At 56.5% G+C, this 24,183-nt stretch overlaps 1 protein-coding gene across 8 annotated transcripts in view; it reads left to right on the top strand.

The window, feature by feature from the left end:
- Positions 1-24,183, top strand: part of TTC38 (tetratricopeptide repeat domain 38) — a 34,592-nt gene that overhangs the window by 5,034 nt on the left and 5,375 nt on the right. For 2 of the 8 annotated variants that reach the window (XM_078343498.1, XM_035273120.3), the window contains exons 4-13: positions 5,600-5,771; positions 7,265-7,438; positions 11,517-11,592; positions 14,799-14,918; positions 16,827-16,886; positions 18,101-18,139; positions 19,818-19,899; positions 21,427-21,592; positions 23,271-23,430; positions 23,694-23,767. In XM_078343498.1, coding sequence (XP_078199624.1) covers positions 5,602-5,771; positions 7,265-7,438; positions 11,517-11,592; positions 14,799-14,918; positions 16,827-16,886; positions 18,101-18,139; positions 19,818-19,899; positions 21,427-21,592; positions 23,271-23,430; positions 23,694-23,767 — 1,121 coding nt within the window. In that variant the 5' untranslated portion in view covers positions 5,600-5,601. Of the gene's footprint in view, positions 1-5,599; positions 5,772-7,264; positions 7,439-11,516; positions 11,593-14,798; positions 14,919-16,826; positions 16,887-18,070; positions 18,140-19,817; positions 19,900-21,426; positions 21,964-23,270; positions 23,431-23,693; positions 23,768-24,183 lie in introns of all 8 variants that reach the window. The other 6 variants (XM_035273135.3, XM_035273116.3, XR_013524157.1 and 3 more) reach the window with 5 other exon arrangements.

Raw genomic sequence — 24,183 nt, 5'->3', positions numbered from 1 at the left:
GCACAGTGCATTGCAGGTGTGTGTTCCCAGGGTGGGGAAGCCAGCACAGTGCACTGCAGGTGTGTGTTCCCAGGGTGGGGAAGCCAGCACAGTGCACTGCAGGTGTGTGTTCCCAGGGTGGGGAAGCCAGCACAGTGCACTGCAGGTGTGTGTTCCCAGGGTGGGGAAGCCAGCACAGTGCATTGCAGGTGTGTTCCCAGGCTGGGGAAGCCAGCACAGTGCACTGCAGGTGTGTGGTCCGAGGTGGGGAAGCCAGCACAGTGCACTGCAGGTGTGTGTTCCCAGGGTGGGGAAGCCAGCACAGTGCACTGCAGGTGTGTGTTCCCAGGGTGGGGAAGCCAGCACAGTGCACTGCAGGTGTGTGGTCCGAGGTGGGGAAGCCAGCACAGTGCACTGCAGGTGTGTGTTCCCAGGGTGGGGAAGCCAGCACAATGCACTGCAGGTGTGTGGTCCGAGGTGGGGAAGCCAGCACAGTGCATTGCAGGTGTGTGTTCCCAGGGTGGGGAAGCCAGCACAGTGCATTGCAGGTGTGTGTTCCCAGGGTGGGGAAGCCAGCACAGTGCACTGCAGGTGTGTGTTCCCAGGGTGGGGAAGCCAGCACAGTGCACTGCAGGTGTGTGGTCCGAGGTGGGGAAGCCAGCACAGTGCACTGCAGGTGTGTGTTCCCAGGGTGGGGAAGCCAGCACAGTGCACTGCAGGTGTGTGGTCCGAGGTGGGGAAGCCAGCACAGTGCACTGCAGGTGTGTGTTCCCAGGGTGGGGAAGCCAGCACAGTGCACTGCAGGTGTGTGGTCCGAGGTGGGGAAGCCAGCACAGTGCATTGCAGGTGTGTGTTCCCAGGGTGGGGAAGCCAGCACAGTGCATTGCAGGTGTGTGTTCCCAGGGTGGGGAAGCCAGCACAGTGCACTGCAGGTGTGTGTTCCCAGGGTGGGGAAGACAGCACAGTGCACTGCAGGTGTGTGGTCCGAGGTGGGGAAGCCAGCACAGTGCACTGCAGGTGTGTGTTCCCAGGGTGGGGAAGCCAGCACAGTGCATTGCAGGTGTGTGTTCCCAGGGTGGGGAAGCCAGCACAGTGCACTGCAGGTGTGTTCCCAGGGTGGGGAAGCCAGCACAGTGCACTGCAGGTGTGTTCCGAGGGTGGGGAAGCCAGCACAGTGCACTGCAGGTGTGTTCCGAGGGTGGGGAAGCCAGCACAGTGCACTGCAGGTGTGTGTTCCCAGGGTGGGGAAGCCAGCACAGTGCATTGCAGGTGTGTTCCCAGGGTGGGGAAGCCAGCACAGTGCACTGCAGGTGTGTGTTCCCAGGGTGGGGAAGCCAGCACAGTGCACTGCAGGTGTGTGTTCCCAGGGTGGGGAAGCCAGCACAGTGCACTACAGGTGTGGTCCGAGGTGGGGAAGCCAGCACAGTGCATTGCAGGTGTGTGTTCCCAGGGTGGGGAAGCCAGCACAGTGCACTGCAGGTGTGGTCCGAGGTGGGGAAGCCAGCACAGTGCATTGCAGGTGTGTGTTCCCAGGGTGGGGAAGCCAGCACAGTGCACTGCAGGTGTGGTCCGAGGTGGGGAAGCCAGCACAGTGCATTGCAGGTGTGTGTTCCCAGGGTGGGGAAGCCAGCACAGTGCACTGCAGGTGTGGTCCGAGGTGGGGAAGCCAGCACAGTGCATTGCAGGTGTGTGTTCCGAGGGTGGGGAAGCCAGCACAGTGCACTGCAGGTGTGTGTTCCCAGGGTGGGGAAGCCAGCACAGTGCATTGCAGGTGTGTGTTCCCAGGGTGGGGAAGCCAGCACAGTGCACTGCAGGTGTGTGTTCCCAGGGTGGGGAAGCCAGCACAGTGCACTGCAGGTGTGTGTTCCCAGGGTGGGGAAGCCAGCACAGTGCACTGCAGGTGTGTGTTCCCAGGGTGGAGAAGCCAGCACAGTGCACTGCAGGTGTGTGTTCCCAGGGTGGGGAAGCCAGCACAGTGCACTGCAGGTGTGTGTTCCCAGGGTGGAGAAGCCAGCACAGTGCATTGCAGGTGTGTTCCCAGGGTGGAGAAGCCAGCACAGTGCACTGCAGGTGTGTGTTCCCAGGGTGGGGAAGCCAGCACAGTGCACTGCAGGTGTGTGTTCCCAGGGTGCGGAAGCCAGCACAGTGCACTGCAGGTGTGTGTTCCGAGGGTGGGGAAGCCAGCACAGTGCACTGCAGGTGTGTTCCCAGGGTGGGGAAGCCAGCACAGTGCACTGCAGGTGTGTTCCCAGGGTGGGGAAGCCAGCACAGTGCACTGCAGGTGTGTGTTCCCAGGGTGGAGAAGCCAGCACAGTGCACTGCAGGTGTGTGTTCCCAGGGTGCGGAAGCCAGCACAGTGCACTGCAGGTGTGTGTTCCCAGGGTGGGGAAGCCAGCACAGTGCACTGCAGGTGTGTGTTCCGAGGGTGGGGAAGCCAGCACAGTGCACTGCAGGTGTGTTCCCAGGGTGGGGAAGCCAGCACAGTGCACTGCAGGTGTGTGTTCCGAGGGTGGGGATGCCAGCACAGTGCACTGCAGGTGTGTGTTCCGAGGGTGGGGATGCCAGCACAGTGCACTGCAGGTGTGTGTTCCCAGGGTGGGGAAGCCAGCACAGTGCACTGCAGGTGTGTGTTCCCAGGGTGGGGAAGCCAGCACAGTGCACTGCAGGTGTGTGTTCCGAGGGTGGGGAAGCCAGCACAGTGCACTGCAGGTGTGTTCCCAGGGTGGGGAAGCCAGCACAGTGCACTGCAGGTGTGTGTTCCGAGGGTGGGGAAGCCAGCACAGTGCACTGCAGGTGTGTGTTCCGAGGGTGGGGAAGCCAGCACAGTGCACTGCAGGTGTGTGTTCCCAGGGTGGGGAAGCCAGCACAGTGCATTGCAGGTGTGTGTTCCGAGGGTGGGGAAGCCAGCACAGTGCATTGCAGGTGTGTGTTCCCAGGGTGGGGAAGCCAGCACAGTGCACTGCAGGTGTGTTCCCAGGGTGGGGAAGCCAGCACAGTGCACTGCAGGTGTGTGTTCCCAGGGTGGGGAAGCCAGCACAGTGCACTGCAGGTGTGTGTTCCCAGGGTGGGGAAGCCAGCACAGTGCATTGCAGGTGTGTGTTCCGAGGGTGGGGAAGCCAGCACAGTGCATTGCAGGTGTGTGTTCCGAGGGTGGGGAAGCCAGCACAGTGCACTGCAGGTGTGTTCCCAGGGTGGGGAAGCCAGCACAGTGCACTGCAGGTGTGTGTTCCCAGGGTGGGGAAGCCAGCACAGTGCACTGCAGGTGTGTGTTCCCAGGGTGGGGAAGCCAGCACAGTGCACTGCAGGTGTGTTCCCAGGGTGGGGAAGCCAGCACAGTGCACTGCAGGTGTGTGTTCCCAGGGTGGGGAAGCCAGCACAGTGCATTGCAGGTGTGTTCCCAGGGTGGGGAAGCCAGCACAGTGCACTGCAGGTGTGTGTTCCGAGGGTGGGGAAGCCAGCACAGTGCACTGCAGGTGTGTGTTCCCAGGGTGGGGAAGCCAGCACAGTGCACTGCAGGTGTGTGTTCCCAGGGTGGGGAAGCCAGCACAGTGCACTGCAGGTGTGTGTTCCCAGGGTGGAGAAGCCAGCACAGTGCACTGCAGGTGTGTGTTCCCAGGGTGCGGAAGCCAGCACAGTGCACTGCAGGTGTGTGTTCCGAGGGTGGGGAAGCCAGCACAGTGCACTGCAGGTGTGTGTTCCCAGGGTGGGGAAGCCAGCACAGTGCACTGCAGGTGTGTGTTCCCAGGGTGGGGAAGCCAGCACAGTGCACTGCAGGTGTGTGTTCCGAGGGTGGGGAAGCCAGCACAGTGCACTGCAGGTGTGTTCCCAGGGTGGGGAAGCCAGCACAGTGCACTGCAGGTGTGTGTTCCGAGGGTGGGGAAGCCAGCACAGTGCACTGCAGGTGTGTGTTCCGAGGGTGGGGAAGCCAGCACAGTGCACTGCAGGTGTGTGTTCCCAGGGTGGGGAAGCCAGCACAGTGCATTGCAGGTGTGTGTTCCGAGGGTGGGGAAGCCAGCACAGTGCATTGCAGGTGTGTGTTCCCAGGGTGGGGAAGCCAGCACAGTGCACTGCAGGTGTGTTCCCAGGGTGGGGAAGCCAGCACAGTGCACTGCAGGTGTGTGTTCCCAGGGTGGGGAAGCCAGCACAGTGCACTGCAGGTGTGTGTTCCCAGGGTGGGGAAGCCAGCACAGTGCATTGCAGGTGTGTGTTCCGAGGGTGGGGAAGCCAGCACAGTGCATTGCAGGTGTGTGTTCCGAGGGTGGGGAAGCCAGCACAGTGCACTGCAGGTGTGTTCCCAGGGTGGGGAAGCCAGCACAGTGCACTGCAGGTGTGTGTTCCCAGGGTGGGGAAGCCAGCACAGTGCACTGCAGGTGTGTGTTCCCAGGGTGGGGAAGCCAGCACAGTGCACTGCAGGTGTGTGTTCCCAGGGTGGGGAAGCCAGCACAGTGCATTGCAGGTGTGTGTTTCCAGGGTGGGGAAGCCAGCACAGTGCACTGCAGGTGTGTTCCCAGGGTGGGGAAGCCAGCACAGTGCATTGCAGGTGTGTGTTCCCAGGGTGGGGAAGCCAGCACAGCGCATTGCAGGTGTGTGTTCCCAGGGTGGGGAAGCCAGCACAGTGCACTGCAGGTGTGTGTTCCCAGGGTGGGGAAGCCAGCACAGTGCATTGCAGGTGTGTGTTCCCAGGGTGGGGAAGCCAGCACAGCGCATTGCAGGTGTGGTCCCAGGGTGCGACAAGGTTCCAGGCCAGGGAGAAGGGCTGATGAGGAGGCAGGGCTCTCGGCAGGGCAGCAGGGACCCCCTTCTCACCCTGCTGCATCCTCGTCAGACTTAAGGCCGGGGGCTCGTTCTGCCCTGGAGAGGACAAGCAAGGAAATAACGGGGGGAGAACGGGGTGGCCAAGCCCGGTCGTGGGGAGCCAGTAGCTGGAGCCGGGCTCGGACTCTGAGCAGACCTCCAGCCCTTATCAGGGCCTTGACCACTTGAATCACCAGCTGGGCCAGGCTGGACCTGACTATTGGAAGCACAAGCTGTTTTCCAGGGGCCCAATGAGTGGGTCTAACACTGTGGTTGGGTCCTGGGTCCCAGTCCTGAGCCAGTGACCAAGTTCCAAATGTCAGTGGACACCCTGGCTCTCCAGAGCGTGGCCTGGGGGCCTGCAGTCCTGCCAGCAAGGCTGCTTCGAAGGCCACAAGGCACATCCCCCCACCCCAACTTTCAGCCTGTGTGAGCAGCGCAGACAGGGTCGGGACTTTTGTGCTCCGGAGCCTCCTTGTCCAGCCCCTCATGAGCAGCATCCGCTGATGCCTCCCGGGAGGCGTGTGCTGGCTGTGCTGACACTGTCAGCTGAGGATGCAGAGGCAGCCTCGCACTAAGTGGCTCGTCCAGTGAGGGGGAAGGTGCTTTAGACACTGGCACTCAGCGGAATGCCCTCATTAGAAAAACGCTCAAGACTGCTTTCAGGCTTACCGCACCCTTCTGCCTGACAAGCGCCGAGGCTGAGTTCTAGGCAGTTGCCAGGGCCTCGGTGCGCAGCCTACTGCTGCATGGGGAGTCTACATGGGGCTGGGCTCGGCTGCGCTGGACCATCTGAATCACCAGCCGTTCTCTTACCTCCCACCAGCGATGGGCCACGCCATCTGGAATGGGCTGGTGCTGATTGGCACTGGAAGCTCCGTGAAGCTGGACAAAGAGCTAGACCTGGCTGTGAAGACAATGGTGGAGATTTCAAGAACCCAGCCGCTGACAAGGCGGGAGCAGCTGCACGTGTCTGCAGTAGAGACATTTGCCAAGGGGTGAGGGGCCTCCCTGGGCCAGGAGCTGGTCTCCTGAGGCTGTGCTGGGGAGTGGCAGGGTATCCCTTTCCCATTGCCCTCAGGAGGAGGGCCTGTGGGAGAATGATTCTCCCCCTGGCTCGTGAGATGCTCTGGCAGGAAATCTCATCCTGTCTGCTTCTCTAACCTTGGTGGAGTGCTGAATGAGGAAGCAGTTGGCGAAGATTCCCAACTTAGTGTTCAACGTAACTTACTTTGTTTCATTAAGTAAATTCTATATTATTTTCATTACAAAAATAATAGGGTCACATACAGAACTAACTAGGTTAGGGAAAAGAGAAGAAAATATGCTTCTAGTGGGAAACAAAAAATCAGATTAAATCAAATATGCACCCATGTGCTCTCACACTGGCTTTCACGTCATCCCCCATCCCCTCACCCCCCCCCCGCCCCCCGGCTATTCCCCACACCTCATTCTCCGAGACAGCCCCTATGTCTGCTCAGGCAGGCAAGATACCCTGCAGAGTTAGGTGACCTTAGCCGATTGCTCAGGGATTCCCAACCCCGAGACCGGGGAAGTGCTGCCTGGCCTTCCCGGTGAGTCTGCCCAGGTGTGTTCTACCTCAGAGACTCCCTGCAGCTGTCTCACCGTCTCCAGTGGGATGATCTTAGGCAATTTGTTAAACCAGTTTTTTTTTTTTTTTTAATTGAACTAAAGAGTAAAATTTCCCACTGAAAACCAGTTAGTTCAATTAAAAAAACTAACATAGGCTGGGCGCGGTGGCTCACGCCTGTAATCCCAGCACTTTGGGAGGCCGAGGCGGGTGGATCACGAGGTCAAGAGATCGAGACCATCCTGGTCAACATGGTGAAAACCTGTCTCTACTAAAAATACAAAAATTATCTGGGCATGGTGGCGTGTGCCGGTAGTCGCAGCTACTCGGGAGGCTGAGGCAGGAGAATTGCCTGAACCCAGGAGGCGGAGGTTGTGGTGAGCCGAGATCGCACCATTGCACTCCAGCCTGGGTAACGAGTGAAATTCTGTCTCAAAAAAAAAAAAAAACAAAAACCTAACATAGAAACTAATTAAAAAAAAAAAAATACTCCCGCTGGTGTAGTGACTCACGCCTGTAATCCCAGCACTTTGGGAGGCTGAGGTGGGCAGATCATGAGGTCGGGAGTTTGAGACCAGCCTGGCCAATATGGTGAAACCCTGTCTCTACTAAAAGTACAAAAATTAGTTGGATGTGCTGGTACATGCCTGTAATCCCAGCTACTCGGGAGGCTGAGGCAGGAGAATCATTTGAACCTGAGAGGCAGACGTTACAGTGAGCAGAGATCATGCCATCGCACTCCAGCCTGGTGACAGGGTCAGACTCTGTCTCAAAAACAAAACGAAACGAAACAAACCGCTTCCGTGCAGACCATGACACTGGCGAGAAGCGATGCCTCTTCCATTCCCCACGGGAGTGGACTGCGTTCAGTGTTGGTGAGAAATCTTTCTCGGTTTCCAGGAATTTTCCGAAAGCCTGTGAACTATGGGAACAGATTCTCCAGGACCACCCGACTGACATGTTGGCCCTGAAATTTTCCCATGATGCTTATTTTTACCTGGGCTATCAGGAACAGATGCGAGATTCTGTTGCTCGAATTTACCCCTTCTGGACACCTGACATCCCCCTAAGCAGGTAGGTGCCAGTAGGAAATCACATCATTTCTGTTTCTTAATCTCTCTCTTCTGCCCTAAAAACATGATGAGTCTCTTGGCCCTGTCCTAAAAGTAATGGCACCACTGTTGCTGTTCTCCTAGTTCCTTAAAGTTCAAAAGTTTCATTTTCATTTGATTTTCATGCTGCCTGTGAATGAGGTAGTGCCATTATGTATCAGTCAGCATGGGATTGTTTTTGCTGCAGTAAGAAACATCTCCTGGTTCTTCTTCCCTAAAGCTTATTTTGTTTATTTTATTTTATTTTTTTGAGACAGAGTCTTGCCCTGTCACCCAGACTAGAGTGTAGTGGCATGATTTTAGCTCACTGCAACCTCCACCTCCCAGGTTTAAGTGATTCTTCTGCCTCGGCCTCCCAAGTAGTTGGGGCTACAGGTGCATGCCACAGTGCCTGGCTAATTTTTGTATTTTCAGTAGAGATGAGGTTTCACCATATTGGCCAGGCTGGTCTCAAACTCCTGACCTCATGATCCACCTGCCTTTGCCTCCCAAAGTGCTGGGATTACAGGCATGAGCCACCGTGCCCAGCCTTTCCCCAAAGCTTACTAAAGGTTTATTTTTCACTCATACAACGTGACTACCTCAGGAGGGCTGAGGGCTCTCCCACCATATCCTTGTCTCCATCCGGGATCCCAGCTGGTGAAGCATCTGCACTCTGGACATACCTGTCTCTAAGAGGGAGAAGTGAGCTTTCATGGGGGCTTACAATGGCAATGAAAGGTTTAAAATGAAAGGAATACCCTGCCATTCCCAAGTCATTGGCCAGAACTGATCACATGACCTCGCCCACCCACAGGAGACTAGGAAGTACAGTTCTAGGATGTGCCTGGGAAGAGAGGAGGGAGGCGGGGAATGCGAATGAACGCCCCCGGTGACCGCCACACGGGGCTGACCTCACTGCAGCTTAACCGCAGGATGGCGGTGAGGTTCAGACAGGTTACTAAGCTGTGTTTAGTCAGCGCTCTCCAGAGAAGTACAGAGAGCTCTGGGACAGAGAGAGAGATGGAAATTTATTTTAAGGAATTGGCTCATGTGAATGTAAGGGCTGGCAGGTTGAAAATCTGTAGGGTAGGGCAGCTGCTGGGAATTCCTTCACGCTGCATTAGTCTTGCGTCTGGAGGCAGTCTGCAGGCAGAATTTCTTCTGCGGACCTCAGTCTTTCTCCTAAAGCCTTTAACTGTTCGATGAAGCCCAACCCACATGGAGGGTAATCTGCTTCACTGAAATCACATCCAGAAATACCTTCACTGGACTGGGCACAGTGGCTCATGCCTGTAATCCCGGCTCTTTGGGAAGCTGACGCGGTAGGATTGCTTGAGCCCAGGAGTTCAAGATCAGCCTGGTCAACACGGCAAGACCCTGATTCTACAAAAAGAAAAACATAGCTGGGCGCAGTGGCTCACGCCTATAAATCCCAACACACTGGGAGGCTGAGACGGGCGGATCACCTGAACTGACCAACATGGAGAAACCCAGTCTTTACTAAAAATACAAAAAAATTAGCCAGGTGTGATAGCACATGCCTGTAATCCCAGCTACTTGAGAGGCTGAGGCAGGAGAATCCCTTGAACGTGGAAGGCAGAGGTTGTAATAAGCCAAGATATCGCCACTGTACTCCAGCCTGGGTGACAGAGTGGAACTCTGCCTCAAAAGTAATAATAAATAAATAAATAGATAAATAAATAAAAATTTATCCAGGCACAGCTACTGAGGAGGCTGTGGCGGGAGGATCCCTTAAGCCCAGAAGTTTGAGGCTGCAGTGAGCTGTGATCATTGCCACTGTACTCCAGCCTGGGCAGCAGAGCAAGACTCTAAAAGAATTTTTAAAAAGGCTGGGTGTGGTGGTTCATGCCTGTAATCCCAGCACTTTGGAAGGCCAAGGTAGGTGGATCATCTGAGGTCAGGAGTTTGAGACCAGCCTGACCAACATAGTGAAACCCCGTCTGTACTAAAAATACAAAAATTAGCCAGGTGTGGTGGTGGGCGTCTGTAATCCCAGCTACTTGGATGGCTGAACCCAGTAGGCGGAGGTTGCAGTGAGCCAAGAGTGTGCCATTGCACTGCAGCCTGGCCAACAAAAGCAAAACTCCGTCTCAAAATAATAATAATAAAACAAATAAAAATACTTTCACAGCCACATCTAGACTGGTGTTTGACAGAACAACTGGGCACCATGGTCCAGCCGAATCAGCACATAAAAAATTAACCATCACAAGAACCTAAGAGTACCCAACACACAGTAAGCATACAGTCAGTAGCTGAAATGTTGAGGACTAAATGACCCCGGTAAACACTCAATACATAGATTTTTTTTTTTTAAAGGTAAGTCTGGAAGCCAGTACTCAAGAACATTGCTTCGGGGCCAGGCACGGTGATTCATTCAGTCTGTAATCCCAGCATTTTGGGAGGTCGAGGCGGGTGGATCATGAGGTCAGGAGTTCAAGAACAGCCTGACAAATACGGTGAAACCCTGTCTCTACTAAAAGTACAAAAATGAGCTGGGCCTGGCGGCACCTGCCTGTAGTCCCAGGTGCTTGGGAGGCTGAAGCAGGAGAATCGCTTGAGTCCGGGAGGCAGAGGTTGCAGTGAGCACCGCCGCTCTCCAGTCTAAGCGACAGAGTGAGAGTCCGCCTCAAAAAATCTAAAAGACATTGCTTCAGTGAGTAACAAAAGCTAGACTCAGTCTCCGTGCACAGTAGAGAAGCCAAATCGTAGTCTCAAACAGAAGCCCCTTGCCCTACTTTGTTTTCACTTAACCCCAAGAAACGACAGGAAAGAGCACCTTTCACATGTGAGCGCCCTAGACACTCGGGTGCCCAGTTGCAGATGACATTGGAAGTGAGGGCTGAGGCGGTGGCTCACGCCTGTAATCCCAGCACTTTGGGAGGCAGAGGCAGGTAGCTCACCTGAGGTCAGGAGTTTGAGGCCAGTGTGGCCAATGTGGTGAAACCTCGACTCTACTAAAAATACCAAAATTAGCCGGATGTGGTGGTGAGCACCTGGAGTCCCAGTTCTTCGGGAGGCTGAGGCAGGAGGAGTGCCTGAACCCAGGAGGTGGAGGTTGCAGTGAGCTGAGATCGCACCACTGCACTCCAGCCTGGGCGACAGAGCGAGACTCCATCTCAGACAGACAACCAAAAAAACCCACAAGAGTGATTGGAAGTGTGTGATTATTCAGTATCTTCCGGCCCATCCTGTGGGAGCTCCGGGTCTGAGGAGGACCCAGCTGTCCACTGAGTGCAGTGCAGGCCGGGCAGGGGGTTGCGTACAGCACTGCAGAAGCCAAGGAGGAGCTGTGGACAGCCCACAGGTCATGGAGGCCTCCCAGGGAGGTGCCCCTGGGTCATGCCTCTGGGTGGACGTCACCAGGCAGACAGGAGGGAGAGAACCTTTATTATTCTCAGTGGAGACCGGTGTTGATTCTTAGGAGGTGGGAGGGATGCTCTCTGAGGAGCGGGCCCGCTTTCTGTGCTGGGTTTGGGTATGATGTTGCAGAGGTAACATTCACCTTGCCCCTCACCAGTCAGAAGCATGGAATTGCTGAAAAGCACAGAGCTTGGCACAGGGTCGGGGGGTGCCAGTCTCCTGCGGCTGCTGTAGTGAGGGGCTGCACACTGGGCGGCTCGGAGCAGCAGACAGGTACTCACAGTTTTGAGGGCCAGGAATGCCATCCAGGGTGTCAGCAGGGCCAGCGCCCTCCAAGCCTCAGGGGCGGGTCCTTCCTGCCTCTTCCAATGCCTGGTGGTGCACGGAGCTCCCTGAAGTCCCTTGGTTCGAAGCTGTGCCACTCTGCCTTGGTCTTTACCTGCCGCTCTCCCTCTGCATCTGTGTCTTCACACAGCCCCTCTATATAGACCCCAGTCATCGCATTAGAGTCCACCCTAATCCCATGTGACCTCTAAACTTCACTAAAGACTGTATTTCCATAAAAGGTCACATTCCCAGTACTGGGCGTTAGGACCTCAGTGTATCTTTGGAGGGGCACAGTTCAGCCTGCTACCCATCCATTTTGTACTCTGAGATCTTTTTTCTGTTTTTAGCTATGTGAAAGGTATCTACTCTTTTGGCTTGATGGAAACCAACTTCTACGATCAGGCAAAAAAACTTGCCAGAGAGGTAAGTGGGCCCTTCCCAGGATGCCTGATCCTCAGGGAGCAGCCGTTGGGTGGACCAGGGCATGTGAGGGGCACCATTCATGTGTGACCCCGTGAGCCCCACCCTGGCCTCACTCCTCAGAGAGACTGGGGAGCTCGTGTTAGTGTGAGCCGCTGCCGCCTGCCAGGGACTGTCGTTCACCTGTGGCCCCCGAGATCCCCAGAGCCATGTTCCTTGTCTGACACTGGTTCCACTTCTACAGATGAGATTGATGGGGTACGGGGAGCCCATGGTCAGCCCACTCACTTGGGGTTGCAAAGAGTGGCAGCTCCGGGCTCGCAGCAGCTCTGCCTGGCTCTGAGCCCATTGTGCCCTGCTGGTGTAGGACTGTAGGAGGAGAGCCATAAACACACGTCGGTCCTCCCTCAACTTCGCCATTTCTAAGCGTCACCCATGGCGCTAGACGTTCAGGGAACTGAGTGGTGATTGCCAATCATGGTGGTTGCTGGGCATCCATGCAAACCTGGGCTCAGGGCCAGGTGGCAGCCTGCAGTGGCTGTCAGGCATGGGGTGCATGTGGTCTCATGCTTTGGGGGCCCCTCTCTACTCCTCTTGCAGGAGTGGAAACTGAGGCCCATGGAGGGGCTGCCATGCACAAGGGAGTGCCAGCTGCTCCTGTGCTGGGCTCTGCATGGCACGGAATGTACGTCTGCTGCATCCATACAGCTCTGCCCACATGATGTTAAACTCTTTGTTGCCCAGATGAGGGGCCTGAGGCTCAGAGAGAGGCTAAGGTTAGAGCCCGCCTAAGGCCAGATGCCTCAGAGATGGCAGAGCTGGATTCCACCCAGGTCACCTGACGACGGCTGTCCTTTCAGCTGCCTGGCCCAGGTGCAGGCCTCCCAACGTCCTGGCTGGGCTTCTTCCCTCAGTAGTTGCCCTAGTCAGCTTGCAGTACCCTGCCCGGGAGACAGCACTCTTTGGGGCCCATGGGTCGCTGGGCTCTCTGAAGACTGCTCTGATTACACAATCCAAGACTTGAGGCTCAGGTGATGCATTCTTTGCTTTAACTCTGGCCAGGGCTTGTGGGGACCTGAGTGGCTTTCTGGCAGTCTTGGCTTCATGGCCCGGGGTGACCGGACGCCACCATTCAGGGATCAGCTGCAGGAATGTTCCTTGGAGAACATGGCAGCTGGGCCCTCCCGTGGGCAGTGTCCATCTGGGCACCTGAGAGCTCATGGGACAGTTGGAGAAGCTCTGGACAAGGGTAGCTGTGGCAAACCAGATGTGGCAGGCCCCGCCACTGAGGGTAGGCAACAATACATGCAAGCTCACGCCTTGCAAGGAGCAAGAAGTGGTGGATGGGGTCCCCGCCCTGCTCCACTGCTCCGCTCTCGCCCCCCGTCCTTTGTCTGGCAGGCGCCAACTCTTCAACTCCAACCCCAGCACCCCACAGACAAGTACTGGGCAGGAAAAGCGGCTGCAACACGGCCAGGGGTGGGAACACATGGGCCATGTGTCTGTAGCCTCAGGCTGGTGAGGGCAGGAGGAGCCGGGGCAGGAGCAGGCAGGCAGTGGGCACAGGCACAGCCATGGAGCTTGGGGTCCTGGAGCTCCAAGCAGCTCGATGGGTGGAGGCTTTGGGAAGAAGCCGCAGGCCAGGAGCCAGGGCTGTAGAGGGGCAGGCGAGGACTGGATTGTACTGGGCCTTGAGCCTGGGAATGCAGTTTGGACTCTTTCCCAGGGAACCGTGGGAGGGCTCCAAGACAGGGAGGAAGCTGGTCAGCCCATCAGAGCTGGTGACAGCCACCACCCTTCACTCCCGCCGTTCATGAAAGCAGCACGCTTAGCAGGGTCCCATCTCAGAGCCCCACCTCCAGCCTGCTTAGACTATGCCCAAGTGTCCTGTACTCAGGGCCCTGCCCCAGGGGTGCCCACGGTCCCCTGCAGACATGCTGTCTTCCCCTCTGTGTTCCTACATGGAGGGGGCCGGGCCCAGGAAAGCTGAGGGGTGGGCAGAGCAGCCCCTTTTTTTGGCTGGGGCCGACCTCCTGCCAAAAGCCTCACAGCAGGTGCTGGGCCAGGGCACGGGAGCTTGAGGCCGCTGGACACCTGTGAAAGGCATGGGGAGACTGAGGCAGTGGGCTGGCAGGAACTCATTATTTGGCATGGGGGACCTGGGCACAGGCCAGGCAATGGGACCTCTGTGAGCCTCAGTTTACTGCTGCATTTTCTTTTTTGTTTTTTAGAGACAAAGTTTGGCTCTTGTCACCCAGGCTTGAGTGCAATGGCATGATCTTGGCTCACTGCAACCTCCATCTCCTGGGTTCAGGCAATTCTCCTGCCTCAACCTTCCAAGTAGCTGGGATTATAGGCACCTGCCACCATGCCTGACTAATTTTGTATTTTTAGTAGAGACGGGGTTTCACCATGTTGGCCAGGCTGGTCTCGAACTCCTGACCTCAGGTAATCCACCCTCCTCGGCCTCCTGAAGTACTGGGATTACAGACGTGAGCCTACTGCTCCATTTTCTAAGCTCCACCTGGCGCTTAGTAGATGCTTAGCAAACATGAGCTAGACACATAAATAGAAGAAGAGCTAGGAGGGGAGGATCATTCCATGAGTCCTGCGTGCCTCGCTGGTTACTGTCAAGCTCACGGGTCGTGGGAGCGACTTTTGTCATGAACTGCGATAACCTCAAAGCCAGTTGTTTCTGCACCCAGAAAGCCACGTGTCCTCACATGTGTGGTAGTGGGAAGAGGCAGCCACGGCCGCTGGAGCACTTGGCAGTTCACACCGCATGCACAGGGATGGTAACCGTTTCTCTAAGAGGAAGGCAGCATCCGTGGCCTTTCTGGCAGTAACTGAGGCCCAGAGAGGGCGGGCATGTTTGCAGGTGCCTCACCTGTACGCAGAAGGCTGTGGGCTTAGGGATGAACCTTGGCTTTGGAAAGACCCTGTTGCTGTCCAGCTGGGTGACCCCAGGCAAGTCGCTTAGTCTCCTGAAGTCTCAGCTTCCTCATCTGTGAGCCAGGCAGTGAAACCCGTGAGCTGGTGTGCTTAGGCAGGCGGGAAATGGTGCTGATGGCCAGTGTCTTGAGTCAGAATCCCATCCCCATGCTTGCTCCACCCTGTTCAGCCCGGGCCCCTCTTGCCCCTTAGAGACCGGCCCCGGCAGCCTGACTGATCCACTTTATCTGGAATCCTCTTCCCTGCACCCCGCATAGGCTTTATCCGTGAACCCGACAGACGCGTGGTCGGTGCACACCATCGCTCACATCCATGAGATGAAAGCAGAGATCAAGGATGGGCTGGAATTCATGCAGCACTCAGAGGCCCAGTGGAAGGTACGACGCTTGTCACTGGGTCTGTTACCTCCCTGGGAAATTCAGTGCGTCCCCTTGAGTTAGGCTGAGGCTTTATGAACAGGAGGAGTTACAATATGGCTTAATTGTTGGGGTTCCTTCTCCTCCTCCTCTTGCACCTGCCTCAAGTGTTTGGCTGCTGAGCGGAGTGCAGTCAGGATTCTAGTCCACACCCCAGGCCTGTACCTTGCCCTAGGGACTCCACTGAGGCTGCTTTGTATCACGGGAGGGTGTGTACTTGACTCCCAAGCAGGTGCTGGGGGGACCGTCGGGCCTCCAGATTCGGCCCTGTCAAGGCGGTGCTGTCAGGTTCCCTCCTCAGGGACTGAGGTTTGTTTGAGGTTCCTGAGTGCTGGGCGCTGTCACTTGCTGAGGATCGTGAGGCCAGTTTCCCAAGCTTGGAATATCCAAGCAGGGGCCAACTCCAAGCCCAGCACAGGTCCTACTGTAACTCTCTTCCTCCATACTGAGGGCAGCCTAACGTAGCCACCAGCATACCACCTGCTCCCTGGCTCTCGGGGCTTTGCCCTTACCTGCTGGAGTGTGGTTCTGGGCCTGCTGATTCCCTACAGGTTTTTTTTTTGAGACACATTCTTGCTCTGTTGCCCAAGCTGGAGTGCAGTGGCACAATTAGGGCTCACTGCAGCCTGGACCTCCTGGGCTCAAGCAATCCTTCCACCTCAGCCTCCCAAGTAGCTGGGACTACTGGTGCATGCCATCACACCTGGCTAATTTTTAAATTTTTTTTTTAAGAGAGAGACAGGGTCTCTTCCTTATGTCGCCCAGGTGTCATAAGGTGGGTCTTGGACTCTTGGGCTCAAGTGATCCTTCTGCCTCAGCCTCCCAAAGTGCTGGGATTACAGGCGTGAGCCGCTGTGCTTCGCTGATCCTCGCTTTTATCTACGTGCCCTGAGCTGTCTGGGCACCCATGGGCCTCGCATCTCTCTGTGAAGTGGCTGTGATTCCATTTATCAACTTCACGCGTGAGGAAGGTGAAGCTGGAGTTGCTGAAGTCACTTCCTCTGTGCTGGTCCTGGGGCTGCTGCTCCCTAGCTTGAGCAAGCAGGCTGTGAAGCTCCCCAGCCTCAGTTTCCTCCTTGGTAAATGCAGGCATAATAGTCACCGCCCTTTGGAGTGGAAGGTAAGTATGTGGCGTGGAGATGCCCAGCACAGGCAGAAAATATTGTCTCCGGCACTCAAAAATGATGGTTTCTGTAGCCAGGCACTGTAGCTCACACCTGTCATCCCAGAACTTTGGGAGGCTGAGGTGAGCGGATCACCTGAGGTCAGGGGTTCAAGACCAGGCTGGCCAACATGGTGAAACCCCATCTCTACCAAAGATAGAAAAATTAGCCAGGTAGGGCCAGGCACGGTGGCTCATGCCTATAATCCCAGCACTTTGGGAGGCTAAGGCAGGTGGATCACCTGAGGTCGGGAGTTAGAGACCAGCCTGACCAACGTGGAGAAACCCTGTATCTACTAAAAATACAAAATCAGCCGGGCCTGGTGGTGTGTGCCTATAATCCCAGCTACTTGGGAGGCTGAGGCAGGAGAATCACTTGCACCCAGGAGGCAGAGGTTGCCATGAGCCGAGATTGCACTCCAGCCTGGGCAACAAGAGCGAAACTTTGTCTGAAAAAAAAAAAAAAAATTAGGTGTGGTGGTGCACTCTTGTAATTCCAGCTACTCGGGAGGCTGAGACGGAGAATCGTTTGAACCTGGGAGGTGGAGGTTGCAGTGAGCTGAGGTCACGCCACTTCACTCCAGCCTGGGCGACAGAGCCAGACTCTGTCTCAAAAAAAAGATGATGGTTTCTGCACTAGCACAAGACAGCATTTGTTTTTTTCCCACGGGCCTGCAGACTTCATACATTCTCGGTTTTTCCTCCAGGACTCGGATATGTTGGCGTGTCATAACTATTGGCACTGGGCTTTATACCTGATTGAAAAGGTGAGGAGAGCATCCGTTTGCACTGCCCTACCCCATGAAGACGTCCAGAGGGAGAAAGACTTTTCTAGCTGTTGCTATGAATTCCCATCCCAGGGGCGGGTCTGTTGTGTTTGCACGTTTCAGGTGACCTGATGCGATGCAGCATCCCTGTTTCCAAAGAGCAGTCCCGGCTTGAGTTACTTTAGGGGTTTTTCACAGTCGAAGCCTGGAAATCACATCTGTGGTGTATAACTAGTGGAGACCATTCCCACTGAGTGCCTCTCTGTGGCTGGAGTGGAGAGCCAAGCCCCCACCCTGCCGGGCGTACCTGCCCGGGCCATGAGATCTTCCAGCAGAAGCCAGGCCGTGGGGCAGCTGCTTGGGACACCCTTGACCCCAGGGCTTCCACCACAGGGTTCCCTGTAGGAGGCTGTCTCTTGCACTGCTCTTTATCATGGACCAAAGCTAGAAGCTCCCTGAATGTCCAAAAAGCAAGACGTGCTCAGAACATGTGGGCCCTGTCGTGACATAAGAATGTGACGATACACTGTCTGGAAGACAGCACAGAACCCAGCTGAAGGTACAGGAGAGGAAACATATGCAGAAAAGAAAAAGGTGGGCTGGTGCGGTGGCTCACGCCTGCAATCCCAGCACTTTGGGAGGCCAACGCAGGCAGATCACCTGAGGTCAGGAGTTTGAGACCAGCCTGGGCAACATGGTGAAACCCCGTCTCTACTAAAAATACAAAAATTAGCCAGGTGTGGTGGTGTATCCGGTAGTCCTGAGGCACGAGAATTGCTTGAACCCAGGAGGCAGAGGTTACAGTGAGCTGAGACTGTGCCGTTGCACTCCAGCCTGAGTGACAGAGGGAAAACCCATCTCAAAAAAAAAAAAAAAGAATAAAAAGCCTAGAAAGAAATACATGAAACAGCTTGCAGCAGTTAGTATGAGCAATACCTGTATCACCTCTTCCGCTCGGAGAAAGGATGCCTCCACAGCCACTGCTTCTTCCGTGGCGGCAGTACAGGGCGCCGCCATCCTTCCTGGGCTGGGAACCAGAGGCCCGGTTGGAAGTGGGTTCGCCTTCTCCCGCCCCGATGACGCCGAGGCACCACCCGTCCCCCTGTGAGAGGAGGTGGAGGCTGCAGGCCATGCTTCGGGGGCTCTGGCCTGTCTGTTTCAGCATCACACTTCGCCTTCTGCAGAGCTTAATCAGGAGAACTGTATTCTTCCAGGGCGAACACGAGGCCGCGCTGACCATGTACGACACCCACGTAAGTTGCGTTCACGCCCCGTGCGGTTTGTTGCAGCGTTTTTTGCCTTTTACTCTCAAACGGACCAGGTCTTTGAGTTCATCGGGTTATCCCAGCCAGAAAAAAAAAACAGGAGGTGCAAGAACACGTTTCTCGTGTAAGGTCTCATGGGGTTAATTCTGCCAGGGGCAGTGTCGTAACCCTGGCTGTGATGGCGACAGTGGCTGGCTCTGCTCACCCCAAGGGTGTCGGTAGATTCACACGTCTGAGGGCCTGGTCTGCGATCGTGGACTTTTCTCCAGCCCCTTCCTACCACTTTTCTTTGGTAAGACAACTGGCCTACCCGTTGGAATGTTTTTACTTTACCATGATAAAATATAAATAACATAAAATTAAGTGTACAAGGCCGGGTGTGGTTGTTCACGCCTATAATCCTAGCACTTTGGGAGGCCAAGGCAGGTGGATCATTTGAGGTCAGGAGTTCAAGACCAGCCTGGCCAACATGGCAAAACCCTGTCTCCACTAAAAATATAAAAAAATGAGCCAGGCGTGGTGGCAGGCGCCTGTCATCCCAGCTACTCAGGAGGCTGAGGCATAAGAATTGCTTGAACCCCAGGAGGCGGTGAACCAAGGTCGTGCCACTGCATTCCAGCCGGGGGTGAAGAGTGAGACCCTGTCTCCAAAAAAAAAAAAAAAATTAAGTGTATAGTTCTGTGGCATTAAGCACATTCACACTGTGTAACCATCACCACTCTCCATTTCCAGAACATTCTTCATCTTCCCAAACTGAAACTCTGTGTCCGTTAAACACTAACTCCCCATTCCTCCTCCCTGGCCCAGGCATTCTTTTGAGAGGAGAATAAAAGAGCCTGACTCACAGCTCCCAGGGACCCTGTGATGGCTTCATCATAAAAGCCAGGGTCCATAGAAATGCTTGTGATCTGGGGACCTAAACACCAGAGCAAAACACACAGAACATTTCCCTTGAAGGAACCCTTTCTACGTAATTAGGAAGTTGTAGGAAGAAAGGAAGGGTGGACTGGGTGAGGCGTCTCACCCCTGTAATCCCAGCACTTTGGGAGGCCAAAGTGGGTGGCTCACCTGAGGTCAGGAGTTCGAGACCAGCCTGGCCAACATGGTAAAACTCCGTCTCTACTACAAATACAAAAATTAGCCGGGCATGGTGGTGGGCGCCTGTCATCTTCCCAGCTACTTGGGAGGCTGAGGCAGGAGAATCGCTTGAACCTGGGAGGTGGAGGTTGCAGTGAGCCAAGATCACGCCACTGCACTCTAGCCTGGGCGACAAAGGGAGACTCCATCCCAAAAAAAAAAGAAATGAAGGGTGACATAATACACCATGAGCTCGAGGTGGCCCGCTCACAAAGCTGAGTCTAGAAATGTGATCGGGTAGACAACACTCCTACCAGTGTGTTCTGAGGCCTGGGGGTGGGAGGGGGCAGATGCCTGGGCCTGCAATGCAGTGGGCTCCTTCAGGTCTGCTTGGTGACCCCTCTAGTGCTTGGAGCAGTTCCCACCCCAGTCGAAGGTGATGGTCCTGTTAGTTGAGGTGGTGGGGACAGTGGCAGAGTGCTTGCTCTATGCAGGCCCACCCCACCCGGATAGGCTGACCCCCAGCTGGCCCTGCAGACCCCTCATCCAGCCCACCTGCTGAGCCCGCCTTGGCTGCCCTGTCTTCCAGATCCTTCCCAGCCTGCAGGCCAGCGGTGCAATGCTGGACGTGGTGGACAGCTGCTCCATGCTCTACCGCCTGCAGATGGAAGGTAGCAACCCCCGCAGCCCCGCTGGCTCCTGCCTCTTCCTCCCACATCATGAGGAGAGGGTGCTGTGGCCTGGGCCTGGGGCTGGGTAGGAGCTCATGGGTGAGCTGCTCTAGGCTCTGAGTGGGCCTGTGCCCAGGCCACACTCCTCTTTCTTCCAGTTCCCACCACTCCTTGGTGTGGAAGCCTCCAGCTCTGCACCCAGGGTGGCACCTGCTGTGCTGTTCCCATGGCTGGCCTGCCAAGCCTTTGGGGCACTGGTGGCACCTGGCCACCTGTCTTGATGCCACCTCCTTTCTAGAACACGGGAGAGTTTCTCAACTCCCTGGGACTGTAGGCAGGTTTCTCAGCCTTGTTCTGCTCTGCAGGTAGCCTGGAGGGATCAGCCACAGCTCTGGGGACTATCAAGGGCTCCAGCCAACCCCTGGGGTACCTCAGGCTCAGCACAGCCATCCTGGAACCACAGGGGCCTGGGCTAGGCCCTAGGTCAAGTACAGTGGGGTTGCAGGCCTAGGCTGAGCAATTCGGGGACCTGAGGGAGGGTATGGCAGGCTCTTCCTAGAGATTCTGCAAGACTTCCTAATGGAGGTGAAATGTGAGCCGCAGAAGTCTGTGTGAGGTTTGCTAGGTAGAGACAAGGCAAGAGTTACGTTCAGAGAGAGCAGCCCATCCAAAGCCACCAGGACATAGAAGCCAGCAGCTTGCTGCAGGATGAGTGGCCACAGGGCTTGATGTGGCCAGATGGGGCAAGAGCAGGCTGAGGGGTGTAGGAGCCAGGGAGCCCACCTGTGAGAAGAGCAGGCTGAGGCTGGAGACCCAGAGAAAAGTGAGGAGGCCAGGGGATGTGTGGGGAGACCAAGGGAGCATGGGGAGGTTGAAGGATCTGTGGGGAAGTGGGGGGATCTGTGGGGAGACCAGGGATGTGTGGGGAGGCTGGGGGAGCCTTGGGGAGGCCATGGAATGTGTGGGGAGGTCGGGGGAGCTATGGGGTGGCTGGGGCAGCCTTGGGGATGCCAGGGGAGCCATGGGGAGGCTGGGGCAGCCTTGGGGAGGCTGGGGGGGCCTTGGGGAGGCTGGGGGGGCCGTGGGGAGGTCGGGGGATCATCGGGGAGGCCAGAAGATGTGTGGGGAGGCCAGGAAATCTGTGGGGACGTTGGGGGATCCGTGGAGAGGTTTGTGGATCACAGGGAGGCCGGGGGATCTGTGGGAAGGCCAGGGATCCACTGGGAAGCTGGAGGATCCAAGATGCTTGGGGTTTGTCAAAGCAGCCAGAGGCTTTGTTTAATAACCTTTGACACTTTTAAAAATGTGCTTCCTACTTATGCATCTGTGACCTCTACAATTAGACAAGTCCTAACACAGGCCTGTGCACAAGGCCAGATGCTGCCCATGGCCCTGCCCACCTACCCACCCTCTCACCTGGGACAGGGTCATCAGGGCCTCCAAGGGAAACGCTGTGAAGAAGGCCCATGTACCGGACATGGCCCAGAGCCTCACACCAGGCCCTGGGTCTCCTCCCCATGTCCTCAGGGGTGTCTTTGGGCCAGCGGTGGCAGGATGTCCTGCCAGTGACCCAGAAGCACAGCCGAGACCACGTCCTGCTGTTCAACGATGCACACTTCCTGATGGCGTCCCTGGGTGCACACGACCCCCAGACCACACAGGAGCTGCTGACCACCCTGCAGGATGCCAGCGAGTATACAGAGGGGACCTTCTTGGGGTGGGGGTCCCCACCCTGCTGAGAGGGTGACCGGGTGTTAGGGCCATGCTGAGCCCTGCTCAGTGCCTGCCCCACCTGTGAGTGCAGCTCAGGGGATGCCCATGGAGGCTGCTCCCAGGTGTGTACCCTGTAGATGTGCGTCCCCAGTGTGGATCCCCGAGGCATGTGCACGCGCAGGTGTGTGGCCCACAGCTGTACAACTGGTTGCCCCAGAACACACAGCTGCCTCCCTCCCCAGCATGGGTAGAGGTCCTCAGGGTCACAGGGCTGCCTCCTATGGAGAGGACACGGCGAAGCCCTGAAACCAGAGACAGCTGCTGCTGGCAAGCCGTGAGGTCCTGGACGAGGTGCTTCTCTGCTCTGAGCCTCAGTTTCCCCATCTAAATCAGGGATGGTGCCTGCTAAGGGCTGGGGAGGGCTGGCCTGGGAGACCGAGGCTGCCTTGCTGATTCCCTTCCCGGGGTGGTGATCACCTTGAGTCGCGGTGCCAGGCTTCTTCCCTTCCCGGGGTGGTGATCACCTTGAGTTGCGGTGCCAGGCTTCTTCCCTTCCTGGGGTGGTGATCACCTTGAGTTGCGGTGCCAGGCTCCTTCCCTTCCCGGGGTGGTGATCACCTTGAGTTGCGGTGCCAGGCTTCTTCCCTTCCCGGGGTGGTGATCACCTTGAGTCGCGGTGCCAGGCTTCTTCCCTTCCCGGGGTGGTGATCACCTTGAGTCGCGGTGCCAGGCTTTTGCCTTTATTGTCAGCAATCCGGACAGTTCTGTTAGACTGGCATTTTTTTTTTTTTTCTGAGACAGAGTCTTGCCCTGTCATACAGGCTGTAGTGCAGTGGCGTGATCTCAGCTCACTGCAACCTCAGCCTCTTGGGTTCAAGCAATTCTCCTGCCTCAGCCTCCCAAGTAGCTGAGACTACAGGCACATGCCACCATGCCCTGCTAATTTTTTGTGTTTTTAATAGAGACAGACTTTCACTGTGTTAGCCAGGATGGTCTCGATCTGACCTTGTGATCCGCCCGCCCCGACCTCCCAAAGTGCTGGGCTTACAGGTGTGAGCCACCTCACCTGGCCTAGACTGGCATTGTTATGCCTGCTTCACAGATGAGCCAAGTGAGGCCAAAAGGTAGCTGGAAACGGGTGAACTCCAACCTAGGTGTGAGCTCAGAGCAGCCAGAAGGTGGAGGACCAGGTAGCTGGAAACGGGCGAACTCCAACCTAGGTGTGAGCTCAGAGCAGCCAGAAGGTGGAGGACCAGGTAGCTGGAGACGGGCGAACTCCAACCTAGGTGTGAGCTCAGAGCAGCCAGAAGGTGGAGGACCAGGTAGCTGGAGACGGGCGAACTCCAACCTAGGTGTGAGCTCAGAGCAGCCAGAAGGTGGAGGACCAGGTAGCTGGAGACGGGCGAACTCCAACCTAGGTGTGAGCTCAGAGCAGCCAGAAGGTGGAGGACCAGGTAGCTGGAGACGGGCGAACTCCAACCTAGGTGTGAGCTCAAAGCAGCCAGAGGCTTTGTTTAATAACCTTTAACAACCCTGTCCCATCCCCTCGATGGGCTGCCCCACCTGGCCGGGGACACCTCGTTGAGGAAGAAATGGCCCTGCCCCTCCCGGGTGTTTTGTGGTGGGCAGGCAGCTGAGGGCGCTGTCTCGGGTTGCAGATCCCCAGGGGAGAACTGCCAGCACCTCCTGGCCCGAGATGTGGGGCTGCCCCTGTGCCAGGCCCTGGTGGAGGCTGAGGCTGGGAATTCTGACCGCGTCCTGGAGCTGCTCCTGCCCATCCGCTACCGGATCGTCCAGCTCGGTGGCAGCAATGCCCAGGTGAGCCAACACCTGCCAGTCAGGGTGCCCAGGGCCTGAGCCAGGGAGTCTGGGTGCCAGCAGCCCCCAAGTCTCTCCCGTAGTGTTGGTGCCCACAATCTGAGTGTGATTGTGTCTCTTATGCTCCCATGCTATAAGTTTGTCATCAAGGGTGTGGCAGCAACCCCCCTGTCCCCCTGGAGAGCAGGCAACCCACGACGGGCAGAAGCTCACCTCCCCCTTCCCGAGTTACAGGAGTCTCACATGCCCAATTGACATTTCAGAGAGATGTCTTCAACCAGCTGCTGATTCACGCCGCCTTAAACTGCACCTCCAGTGTCCATAAGAACGTGGCCAGGTGAGCTCCTGGCCCCTCCAACAGACCTCGGGAGCGCCTGGAGGCCCCGCCGCCCTCAGCCTGAGATGCTCCTGCTTCTGAGGCCGTGAAGTCAGAAGGCTGTGGGGAATTTGGGTCTCCTTTGTTAGCGGGCTCAACCTGACCAAGGGGAGCCAGGCCCAACCTCCACCCTCCCCAGCCCGTTCCCTTTCAGCCATGTCAAGCTACCCAGTTACACAAATACGTCCTGCTTTTTTAGGCCCCTGGGCCTTTGCATGTGCATGCCCACCACTTGGAACACCCTTTACCTAATGCTCAGTTAGACCTCAGCTCATTTCTCCTGCCTGCCTGGGTGCCAAGAGGCAGCAGTGAGCAGGCACAGCAGGCACTACCTACCGGGAGCGCATCTGTAGTGGGGTGAGCGACAGGGAGCGGTC

This window comes from Callithrix jacchus, chromosome 1, assembly GCF_049354715.1.
Source record: "Callithrix jacchus isolate 240 chromosome 1, calJac240_pri, whole genome shotgun sequence".
Lineage (NCBI taxonomy): Eukaryota > Metazoa > Chordata > Mammalia > Primates > Cebidae > Callithrix > Callithrix jacchus.
Note: the sequence above shows the minus strand (reverse complement) of the source record. Positions and strands in the feature narration are given on the sequence as shown.